Source organism: Anguilla anguilla, chromosome 15, assembly GCF_013347855.1.
Source record: "Anguilla anguilla isolate fAngAng1 chromosome 15, fAngAng1.pri, whole genome shotgun sequence".
NCBI lineage: Eukaryota > Metazoa > Chordata > Actinopteri > Anguilliformes > Anguillidae > Anguilla > Anguilla anguilla.
In genome coordinates, this window is record NC_049215.1 from 7660001 (window position 1) to 7672532 (window position 12532).

General features: G+C 48.2%; 1 protein-coding gene across 6 annotated transcripts in view; it reads left to right on the forward strand.

Moving 5' to 3' along the window:
* LOC118214167 (formin-like protein 2) overlaps positions 1-12532 on the forward strand; it is a 64358-nt gene that overhangs the window by 31251 nt on the left and 20575 nt on the right. For all 6 annotated transcript variants that reach the window (XM_035393823.1, XM_035393826.1, XM_035393822.1 and 3 more), the window contains exons 3-6: positions 544-624; positions 4982-5058; positions 9278-9361; positions 10089-10244. In XM_035393823.1, the coding sequence (XP_035249714.1) occupies positions 544-624; positions 4982-5058; positions 9278-9361; positions 10089-10244 (398 nt within the window). The remainder of the gene's footprint in view (positions 1-543; positions 625-4981; positions 5059-9277; positions 9362-10088; positions 10245-12532) is intronic.

Consider the following 12532-nt stretch of genomic DNA (forward strand, 5'->3'; position numbering starts at 1 on the left):
GTGGATAAAAGAGAACCCATGAATATTCATTTATCAGATTATCATGGTCATCGAGTGGGATGGTGGGATACGTGCCTATTAGCATGTCTGTATGCCAATATGTGATTTAATGCTCAGCGAATTGACATTGATAGCACATCAGTCATCCTTGTCTAATGCTGATTGATTTAGTATGGGGTTTTTCTTTTACAGGAAATATTATATACAGCAGCAAATATTAGTTAAAAATCAGTGTAAACTATGTTAGCTATGTTAAATATTATACGTTTTCTTGCTTAGTATACAAATATAAGAAGTGGTATTTTCCTAGTCATACATATGCGGATTTTCACAGACAGTAAATATGCATATATTTTGTTCTTCATCAAACGGCAAAGGCCGTAAGTTCTTGGATCTTGAATGAGGCTCAGATGATGTTAAATAACTGGTTCATATCCTCTCTTTTTTTCGTTGAGTAATTAGAGAGCCAAAAAATAAACAAGAAAAGAAAAAGTGGTATTAATTTTGGTCTCAGAATTAATTTCCTCCTCCTCTCTTTCTCAGGAACGATTTCAAGTGAAGAACCCCCCGCACACCTACATCCAGAAGCTGAGGGGCTATCTGGACCCAGCGGTCACTCGGAAGGTGAAAGCTCGTTTTTTTTTTTTTTTTCCGGAGGAAAGATTTCTTTCCATAACTCAGGGGCTCTTCCTTCCTCCCCCCCCCCCCCCCCCCCCCCCCCCAGGATATCCCTGCTGGACCGGAAGGTCCCTCAGATAGGCTCCATCTCCCTCGTCCAGCAGCTGTTCTCAGGGATACAGTAATCTGTTTGACTGCTGAAAGGATAAGCAGCCTTCTCTGTTCGCCATTATCAGTTGTTTTGGACACATTCATCTCATCGCAGGGACGCTTAAAAAAGGGAACTTTTTGCAGTGGTGTGTGTGTGTGTGTGTTTCTGTGTCTGCCTGTCTGTGTGTTTGTGTGTGTGGGTGTGCCTGCTTGCCTGTGTGTGTGTGTGTCTGTTTGTGTTTATGCGCATGCATATGCGCATGTGCATGCGTCTGTTTGTCTGTGTGTTTATGTCTGTGCGCGTGCGTGTGGGTGTGTGTGTATCTGTTTGTGTTTGTTTGTGTGTGTGTGTGTGTGTGTGGGCGTGCCTGTTTGTGTCTGTGTGTCTGTGTGTTTGTGTGTGTGTCTGTGTGTGTATGTCTGTGCGCGTGTGTGTGTGTGTGTGTGTGGGCGTGCCTGTTTGTGTGTGTGTCTGTGTGTTTATGTCTGTGCGCGTGCGTGTGGGTGTGTGTGTATCTGTTTGTGTTTGTTTGTGTGTGTATGTGTGTGTGTGTGTGTATGTGTCTGTTTGTGTGTGTGTGTGTATGTGTGTGTGTGTGTGTGTGTGTGAGCGTGCCTGTTTGTGTGTGTGTGTCTGTGTGTGTATGTGCATTCCTGTGTGTATGAGAGAGTGCCGGACCGTGCCAGCAGATAGTAAGGCTCCTGGCTCGCGCAGAAAGAGAGAGTGCTGTGAAATGGAGTCGCCTCAGATAAACAAGTTAGCAGAGACGCACTGCCAAGAGCGGAGCGCTGCTGAGCTCTGAGCCGCTTCCCTGTCTGGGGCTGGAGTGATGTCATCACGCCCGCGCGCACCAGCGCCGTACCTTTACCGCCAGACCCGCCATCTCCACAAGCACGTGGGGACGCGACACTGGTGGTGACTGAGGAGAGCTCCCCCCTCCTTCACTATAAGCTCTTTGCGATGATGTAGTACACTTAGTATTCAATGTGAGGCCTCTGCCTGTGTGTAGCAATAGGTAGTCACGACCTGTCCCTTATTATGTGTTTTATCCTTGTCTGGATATATTATGCTCAATAAAGTTTTTTCCCAGACAATCCCCTGAAACAAGACCGGGTAATGCACCAGTCACGTTGTTTAATAGTGGAGACGGTCCGGACTGTGTGTCTGTGGTTGTAATTCAGTCGGTGCTGTGAATGAGATGGCTTGCAGTCTCTGAGTTTGGGCCCGGATGAAGTTAAACAAGCGGAAGCGAGCGAGGATTATCCCCCTCTTCTGAGAGGGGGGAGGGAACGCCGCTCTCCAGAGGTGCGAGGAGACTCGGGGAAGAACGCCGGACGTGAAAGGGTGGGCGGGGCAGTGGGCGGGGCTCCCAGAAAGGGAGGCGTCATCCCGGGAGGAGGAGAGGGCGGGACCTGGTCCCTTTCAGAGGGGCCGCGAGCGTTTCCCCCGGCGACAGCTCGGGGGATTTATAACGGGGGGGGGGGGCGTATCGTCCGCGCCCCCGGGGCCCGGCTCGGCCCCTTTTGTTTTACGCTTCTCGATCGAAACCTCCTGTCGTTCCCGGGGAGGATAGGCCAGTCAGCTGCAGCCTCCATGTTGGAACGGGGGAGGAGGGGGGGAGTGGGGTCTGTTGCTGTGTGACAGAGAGAGCTCTGGGGCCTGTAGTTTGTTTTCCGTTCGCGGGGTTTGGCCGTACCGGCTGCTCGGTCGCCGCGCATGAGAAAACCTCGCGGATCGTTCCGCGGGCCCGTCTCCCCCGGGGAGAACGCCGCCTTCCGACAACAGCCCTCGCGTCCCGCGCGCGGAGGTCAGCAACTCGCACGAGGAGAGAGCGAGAGGGAGAGAGAGAGAGAGAGAGAGAGGGAGAAATGGGGGGAGGAGGGAAAGGGCGAGAGAGGGGGAAAGAGTTATGCTTTTACATTCCTGTTCGGCCCCCCTTTTCTTCAGACTCGAACAATCGGCACTTTGTGCCTCTGTGGAGCGGCCCCAGGTCAGCGGCTCCTCTATGCATGCGCGGTTCTGGCGCATTCCTCTGGGCGGCCCCCGGCCAATCGCCAGGGGAGGAGGAGGAGGAGAGGATCCGTCCAGAAAAGTCCTCCAGAATGTCTCCGCCATTGATTTGTTTCCAGGATGACCCCTCTGGGGAGAGCGCTCTGTTGCTGTCTCTTTCTCTCTTTCTCTGTCTCACTCACTCTCTCTGTTTCTCTCTCCCTGTCTCTTTTGTTCTCTCTCCCTGTCTCTCTTGTTCTCTCTGTCTGTCTCTCTCTTTCTCCCCCTCTCTTCTCCCTTTCTCTCTTCACTCTCTCTCTGTCTCTCTCTATCCTCTCTCTCTCGCTGTCTGTCTCTCCCTCTCTGCCTCTCCCTCTCCCTCCTCTCTCCCTCTCTCCCTCTCTCTCTCTCTCCCCCCTCTTTCTCTCTCTCTCTCTGCCTCTCCCTCCTGCAGCTGGTAGTAGTTATAGGGCTGCTGTAAGCAGGGAGACAGAGCCTGCGCAGCTACAGCATATCGCTAACATGTGACTTCCACACACAGACAAAAAGAGCTCCTCCATAACACAACACAACACGGAACACAACACAACACAATACAGCTCCAGCACAGCACGACACAACACAGCACAGCACAGCACAGCACAGCCCCGCACCGCACCGCACAGCACAACACGCTACGCAACACAACACAGCACAGCACAGCACAGCACAGCACAGCACAGCACAGCACAGCACAGCACAACACAACACAGCACAACACAACACAACACAACACAACACAACACAGCACAGCACAGCACAGCACAGCACAGCACAGCACAGCACAGCACAGCACAGCACAGCACAGCACAACACAGCACAACACGCTACGCAACACAACACAACACTGCTCAATTTCCATCGACAGATGTGTCTCATGTACTGGCCGAGTCCCAGAAGGGCAGTTGGGTGGCGGGGGGGGGCAGTCGGGATGGGGTTGGCGGGGGGGGGGGGGTTACAGCCCTGGCTTTCTCTTTAACCGCCGCTCGGACCCGGGGTGGCTGCGACGCCCCCGCCGCTTTACGACGTCCGCCCTGCGAGTCCCGCGCGCTTTCAGCGCTGATGCAATCATTTCATCCTCCGCCATCAGAGTCAAAAATTAGATCTTTGGTAAAATTGGATTTTCGGAGGGGTCGATTGGCGTCGGCTGCGAGCGACCCTGCCTCTCCGCCTTCAGAAGAGCGGCTCCTCTCTCCCCGTCTCCGTTTGTTTGGCGGGTTTAAACGCGCGTGCTCCTCAAACGCTTCTGCCCGCGTTTTCAGAGGAAAAAACGTAACGGCTGGATGGGCTCTTCAATCTGTAGCCTCGTAAACACAGCCCGAACTGCGTTCTGCGCGCAACAGGATCACGGCTGTGTTCATACGCATCGTACCTGTAGATTTGCACCTCACATGGCTCCATTTGCATTTTCTGCTCTAAATGAGAGGGGAAATGTAACGGGGTTTCATGCCGGTGTCATAGTGTCGATCCACGTGTGGTTTTCCAGTCTACGGTCTCACCATTACCTCTCTACGGCCGCCTTCCTCCTGTCGCAGTAACCATGGAAACTGCACAGAGAGCAAGACTGAGCAGTGTTTTTATTTATTTATTTATTTTATTTTATTTTTTTGATACACCATCACAGCCCAAATAGACACCATTCAACTGAGGTCACTTTATTAAGCAAACATGATTTACTGCGTTGGCAAAAATACAGAAGAGGACAGAGATGAAAAATGCAAGCCAATAAAGTAAATCAGTTTACTATTAGGCCTATATTCCACAATATAGCTGAACATGAAGAATGGTGGAAATATTGAAATTTGCAGGATCGCTTGCTAAATATCTAATGCTAGATATTGACTGCTTTAAGCTGGAGTTAAAATGCAAATTTAATGTGATATAGCCTAATGTATGCGTGTCTGCTATGGTTTGCGTGAGATAATGTATTGTTGTGGCTTCGTACACTCAGGCATAAAGGGTTCGCCGTGTCGTCTCTTGATGATTAAACGTCTTGCGCGCGTTCGTATTTAGAAAGCGCTGTTGTCTTGAAGCGTTGTATTTATTGCTTTTCCACTGAACTGGTGAGATCATCCAGTTCAACCAAACTGGCACATACATCACGGGCTGTAATCATGATTTAGCGCAGAAGGATCGCCGTGGCAACCTGGCATAACAGTCCATTCCTTTTTTTTCCCCCTCCAGAAATTCCGCAGAAGAGTACAGGAGTCCACACAAGTCCTGCGAGAACTGGAAATTTCTCTAAGAACCAATCACATCGGGTAAGTCGACGACCGATCTCTCAGCACCCGAGTGGTCACACAATCCAGACCCTGAGAGAGGCTTCTGTAGCACGGTCGGCCTTTGGTTCGGTCAGCAAAAAACCGTTCTCTGCTCTTCGAACGCTTGCCAACGAAAAGACGTATCTATACAGGCCCGGCCCGCAGAGGGGACGTGGTCGCCGTTTTGATTTGGAGTCTGTGTGTTTGATCGGAGACGCGCTTGTAAACGAAAGAGGATCGCTTATTTTTGTGTCCTCCGCTGTCGGTCTACTCGTGAAATCCCGGTCGCGGGTGAGGTTCTGCTGTGCGGGTCGACAAGACCTGCGTCACGTCAGAGTTCGAGCGCGAAAAAGTATCAGAAAACGGGTATTGGAGGAGCACTTTTATAAAGGCTGTGTGTTATTTAAGGCTTTAGCGCAAGCTGTATGTGAGAACATAGCACTGGCTGCTAAGCCAAGTAAACTAGCTGCTCCTGAACGCGGTCCGCTGGAATAGGAAGCTCATACTGGAGCGAGCCGCAGTTTTCCCGTTGTTGTGCCAGAGAGCCGGTTGGTCAAGAGCCACGTTGAGATGACTTTTAACGTTCGGCTCTCAGAGAGGGACGACGGTGACGTGACGACAAACGAAGCGCGTTTCTGAGGCGGGTCTTCTGCAGAAACGATGAAGCCAGAAGGGGCTCTAACCGGCCCGCCCCTCTTCTCGCCGAACTCTCGCTTCCTGCGAACGAGAAGCCAAGCCTTCGCTCTCCACGAGCGTCTGGTTTTAATAAGCCGCGGACGGTGTCCAGGCCTGATGTCATCAGAGCGGTTAATGAGCCCAGGTGCATGCTGGGTAGCGGAGAGCAGCATGTGTGGGTGGGGGTGGGGGTGGGCGGCGGTGCTGACTAAATGGGGCAAGGTCGCTCGCCCAACGCCGCAAGAAACAGGAAGTTGAGGCCGGTCTGATCCAGTCTGGCCACGCCAGGTGCTGTTACACAAGACACTCGCAGGGTTTCAGAAACATGTGATCCCTCACACGCCAAACGCGCACCATCCCAAAAAACACAAAAACACAAAACAGGAGCCTTCTGGTCGTTGAGATCCGTCAATTCGTCAAAACAGATCAGTGGAGGCACTGTGTTGGTGGATTAGTTTGAAATGTTTACAAAACAGGCTTTAAGATGATATGCTTCAGGAACTGTTTGACTTGAAGGCAAACGCACAGCAGTCACAGATGTGGCGGGGTCAGTGTTCATACACGTGGAGCTCTGAGACTACAGCCTGCGATGGGGAGTCCTTTCATCCCCCACTGACGAGATTTCATAAAAAGAAATGTGGCATCTGTGTGTTGGACTGATAGTTGGTAGAAGTAGGTATGTCTGTACTGTACACAGTCTGTTATTTATTCTGCAGGGGAGTCTGTTCACACAACAAGGTGTGTGTTCAGAGTCCCTCAGAGGGGGGCAGTCCCTCTGAGCATTTATATCATTCATACGACATCGCTTGTGTACACTTTCGTCATCAGCAAAACCGTTAGCATTATTTGTTACGCTAGTTTCTGGAATGAGGTTAATAAGGTTAGATTTATTGCTTCTGAGAGAGCCAGTTTGAGCACTCCCCGACACAGTCCAGTCCCCTCCCATCTAACCCACAGTGTTAGTCATAGTTAAGTAAGCTGAGGATAATATTGATTAGTCATGTTAGTAAAAATACATATACGGTGGAGACCAAAAGTCTGAGGACAAGGCCAAGTCCTGGTCATTATTTATCAAGGAATAATGAAAAATACGGTACTGCATTTACACTTCTTATTTAAGAATAGGTTATTGAGAACAAGAGGAGCTTATTAGGATGCCATTCCCACCGCAGTCTCTGGACCTGAACCCAACCAAACATTGGAGCGGTGGAAGGGGGAGAAAGGCCAAACATCGAGTAATATCAACAGATGATCTGGGGAGTGTTGAGAAAGTGCTGGGATGAAATGGAGGATGAGGTGTTGTGTAAGATGGTGGAATCGGTGCCAAGCAGAGTTTGGGGCGGTAATCGAGGCGAAAGGTGGACACACCGAGTACTAACGGTTTCTGACCTTCGATAAAGACCTACACACTTTTTTCACATGAATAAGAAGTGTAAATGGATTATGATAATTGCATTAGCCCTTTCAAATAATGAAAACAATCAGTTATTGGCAGTGTCCTCAGACGTTTGGTCCCCACGATATATAAAATATAACTCATTGACACATTTTAATTCCAATGTGTACTTTTGCCTATAATGATGAGTATTTAAGTTAAGCATGACATTTTATTGATTGTTATGGATGGAATAAGGGCAGGCATTGTAAAACCTGCTTGAGTTTGTTTCTCAAAGTTTAGGAGTGACGTAGTGGGAGGATTGAATGGTCGAAAGTTCAGTTCAGGAAGTTCAGAAGTGGTCGCGGGTCGTATCAGAACCGCTCCGAGCTGCAGGGCCCAGTGTGAGGCTCGCTCCAAAAGAACCAAGGGGTTGCAGGTTTAAAAACCTCTGGCTTTCAAAAGATATAGATCGTTTCGAGCTCCTTGGTCCAGTTGACGACGACGACGTCGAACGAGGTGATGGACGCCCCTGAACACGTCGCTTGCGGTAATAACGCGTTGTCCGTTGCGTTGAAGCCGAACGGGGGGCCGTGGCTACCGCCTGACGTCCACCTCACGGTGTTTCATTGCATTAAAATCCCGCGCGGTTCATTCAGCCAGAACAATAATCGCAGGCAGACAAACGGAGCCGGTCCACACGGAGACGCACGCCAAGCCTTTTTGTAACGGCTAATTAAGCACGTTGCCCGACAAATTATTCCGCTCTTCATAAATATGGAAAACGAGATCCGGGCTGGCGGCTGAACACGCGAACCGTTTCTCAGTAGGGCGAGGGGTGAGGGCGAGGGGTGAGGTTCCCCTCCTCGCCATTTGCAATTCAATCCGAAGCGGGTTAAGCCCTCCCCTACGGAAGGCCCGGTACAGCGAGACGTATAGGTGCGCAAACGCGGAAACGTGAGTCTGATCTCGTCTTGAAAGTACTCCGGCAGAGAAAAAAGCCGCTCTCGTGTCTCTGCGCCCGTTGCATTCTGGGATGGCGCTGGAGGCTTTGAAGAGCCCGTTTCGCTTCATTAGTATTCCCGTGAACTGTAGGAGGAAGCCGCAGAACGCGAGGAAGAAAATAATCGAAAACCAGACTTGCAAAGAAACCTTGTTTGTCAGGACTGGGATGAGGGGGTCCTGTCTTGCCTTCGTCATTTGTGAGAACGTTCCAGGGTTACCAGGGAGACGATGTTACTCCCCCGCTTCCCTGAAACGACTGTCTAATTTTACCTGTGGCAGATGGGTGGCCTGGTAAACGTAGATCCTCAAGTAGTGTTGACACGTTTACGCTGTTGCTGTTTTGTCAGACAACATACACGGTTAATGCGAGCGAGTTTGTTTTTCCGCTTTTGGCTAATATGTAGCTGGATCTGTGGATGGCAGTTAGGGATGCCACCAACCGAAGCGCGCTGACCAAGATGCAAGCCTAGCTGGAACCAAATTACTGCACGGGTAATTTAATGTCCCTGCAGGAAACATTGAGCGCATGAGCTGAAGCGGTGTTGTTTGCCTGGTCTGGTCCTTGCGGTGCGTAGCCTACCCGTCTAATTTCCTAGCTGTTAAACACTGCTTTGTTGAAGCAGAATGAAACTGCATTTGGCCCCGCAGGAGGAGAATTCATATAACCTTATTTTGCTTATTGCATTGCTGCCAGCCGTTGGGAGATGTGAGTTATTATGATGCTGTTAGAGATCTGGAAAAGATTATGTTACAGCCCGGCTATAACCCTATTTTTCAGTATCTCTTAACAAAACTAGTTTACTGGCGAGCATTTAGTGAAAATATTGTGGCATTTCACAGTATAACAAAAAACATATTTCCCCAAACCCATAGCGTGGCCATTTTTTACACCAAACATCTGAGTGTAAATGACCTGTATTTTGGCATTTTGCTTTGGGATGAGCATAGATAAGGTCTCTAGCCTAATACATATTCAGTAGCCTACAGTCTTTTGGTTGGCTTGTGGCAGCAAAAACGTTTGCCATCTCCGCCCCTGACTATACTATCAGTGAATAATGTGCAATTGTGTCTAATGATGGGCCTTCTCCTGTATGTACACTTGTGCCATCTTCTTGTATTTGTGTTGTGTACATTTCTTTGAACTCTTTTTAAATTTTTTTTTAGGTGGGTCCGAGAATTCTTAAATGAAGAGAACAAAGGTCTTGACGTCCTGGTTGAATACCTTTCTTTCGCACAGTACGCAGTCACGTAAGTCTTGCTTTCAGTTCTTGGCACATTTGCACTTTTTACCTTAGTACATCTGCACCCCAACAGCTGCCAACTCTTGGCAACACTGAGTAATTTTTGGTGTTGAGACACATCCCAAGTCATTCTGTTTCGCTGTACGTGATCTATTTAGATAAGTCACAAGGTTTCCATTCGGAACCAAGAGCATTTTTAGCCCTGGCGGGCCGTTTCCGTTCTGCTCTTTTAATAATTGGCGTTTCCTCTTTTCGGTTCGCCCTCAAATGGCTGTTATTCAGCGTTAGCACATTCTGTTCCCCAAAACCGCTCGGTAAAGCTAATTAAAATCCCAACTGTGGGCCACCGCCATGACTTGGTGTCTCCTCTGGTTCAGAGCCGAAATGGCGTTCCTCTCAGGGCTGCTTCACAAACCCGGCCTTCCTCCGCAGACGGGGAAACACAAGCACACTCTTTTATTTCCGTCCTTTTATCGAAGCTCTCCAGCCCGAGAGAACGGTTTGGTGCTTTTGTCGAGCGCTCCACTTATCAGGGGACATGAACACTAGTCTTTGGGACAAACATTTTGGCAGCTTCTCAGAACACGAAATTCTTGTGTGTCGCTGCTTCCTGCGAGTGCTTTGGCGGGCTATTGTCGCGTTTGTGGTCTTCAGAAACGGCGCTAAACAGGCGGTTAGCCTGTTTACGCCATTTGGTCGTTCCCTGATGACTTTCCTGAACCCCCCCCTTCCAGGTTTGACTATGACAGTCTAGAAAACAACATGGACAACGCAGTGGACAAGTCCAAGCCGTGGAACCGCTCCATTGAGGACCTCCACGGGGGAAGCAACCTCCCCTCTCCCGTGGGCGGGAATGGTATCTCCCGCTCAGGAAGGCACCCTTCGCTACGGTAAGGGGTCTTCCCCCCCAACACACAAATACACACACCCATTTGGCCCTTAACCGTTCTGGTGAACTGGACGCCCTCCATTTTTTAATCTCCGTGACGAGTCGAAGGTAATAGTACTTGTAATTGACAAAAATTAAATCAGGTGTTCTGAATTACACTGGTACCTAAACTGCATGCGTGTAATTTGGTATGTATGCACTGGTCGCACATGATTGCTAAAAAGCCCATTTCTGAAGTCATGAGGCCTGTAAGACTTTAAATGGCTTAGGCCAGGTCTCTGTGTCGCAGGGGTGGTAGTAGGATAGACCGGTTATCCAAACATTCCTCTGGGTTTACTGACTCGTGCTGGACCTCTACGCTCATGAAGCGCGGTAGCCTTTTGTAACACCAGTGGGGGTCATTTCCAGTCTTTTTTTAATATTGTGGAAAATCTGCTTTAAACATCAATGACAGAATTTTCGTATATTGAGTCGAGTTGCTGTTTAAAAAGTTTTTCAGGAAGTAAAAAATATTTTCAATCTTTTCATATTTTCATTTCTATTTGTAGCGCGAATGCGTTTAAAGCAAGAAAGATAGCGAATATTTCAGAATCATTGTGTGAAAAAAAACCTGTCTTTTTACAATGAATGATAGCCTTCAGATGCAAGTTGATTTTGAATGGTGACAGTACGCCTGCAGGCTGCATAATCACAAAGGAATACTGGACAAAGGGCTCTGTTAATGCAGCTTTGAATGGCGCACTATTCTGTTTCGCAGTTAAAGAATGATCTGTGGTCTTCACGTGTCCGTATTTATTTGCGCTGTGTAATTTACGCGGATAGACTTTTCAGGTTACTGCTAGTTTCTGTTCTCCAGGGTGCAAACTGCTTCCTCCCTCCAGACCTGTAACCCTAGAGCCGGAGTGAAGCTTTATAAATGTTTATGGGTACTGCAGGGCACTGTGGCCTGTGAATAAGCAGTTGTGTGGATAATTCTGTTCTGTTCCTGTTTTGCCATAGTTCCCTCTTCTGTGCTCCCATCGTCAAAAGAAGGCAGGTTGCATTTTCCCTGTGCCTTGAAATCTAAATTAAATAGAAAGCGCCCTTTTCCCTGTATAGCCTGCTTCTCCACAGACATTTCTGACTTGCATAGATTGCCTCTGATAAACATTTAGTAGTGCTGGGTAATGTAGTTCTCTTTAGCCGCAGTCAGGTATGCTGTAGAGGCCGATTCTTCTTTCCTGGAAGGATGAATGGCAATGGCACGTTTGTATTGCTTTTTTGCACACCTGCAGATTTCTGTCTTGTGATTTGTAGAATTCTGCATGCGGCATACCTGTAAATTGGGCCCGCAATTTCAGTAGAACTCATCCTTTAAGGAGCTGCAGGCCCTACAGTATGCTGACATCTTGTATACTTGGAACAAAGGATGGAAGAAAGAATTATTATTTTCAAAATAAGGTGTTAAATGTGCATTAAATTATATTACAAAGGATTTAACATATCTGATATGCTATTTAATGAGTCACAAACAGTTTCATGAAAAGACATCTCTCTTTGTGTTAACTTTATCCCAAATGTTTCCAAGACCATAACCTTAAGATAAAAATAAAATAAAAATCCTCCAAAATGCAGGTAGAAAGGACATAGGCTAACTCTCATTGCATCTGTGCTCCTGGGGGTTATGTGTAGTTGAGGTGGGGGAAGGAAGGAATCGCTTTATGGCATTTTAAGTCTCTTGCAGAAGTTTACAATGTGATTTTTGTCATTAGCTGAAAATAAAACACCTTTACTTTTTTAATACTGCACCGCACCCTCAAAGGACTTCCGGGCTTTTGAAATGCCCAAAGTGCTCACGGGCCAGATGGTATGTCTTCTCTTTTATGTGCTAGAGTTCATAGTACAATAGCAGTACAGCTAGTTTTTATTGTTGCTGTTGTGAGCTCGAATTATTAGGCCTATATCTTAAATAGTATTAGTGCTCTAGCATTAAAAGGTAAACGGTATGCTGTTAAAATGTGTAGCCTGCAGCTAATGAAAAACTGCCAAAGCCACTGTTGCTTTTATAAAAGCCCTTTTATGAGCTGTTCTCCTGAAAAGAGGCCTGTTATGACAAGTTTACCGACTTAGCAAATGGCTGACTGACTAACCGTCTGACTAAACGCGAGTCAATAGCGATCGAACGATCGAGGATATAAGTCACAGTTCTTGCGTCAGCCTGCCTGTCTTCGTTTCTCCTGTATGGCGAGGCGTCCGTACGCAGGCTGCTGGAAGCGCTGGAAGATATTTTGGTGCAACGAAGAAAAAAAA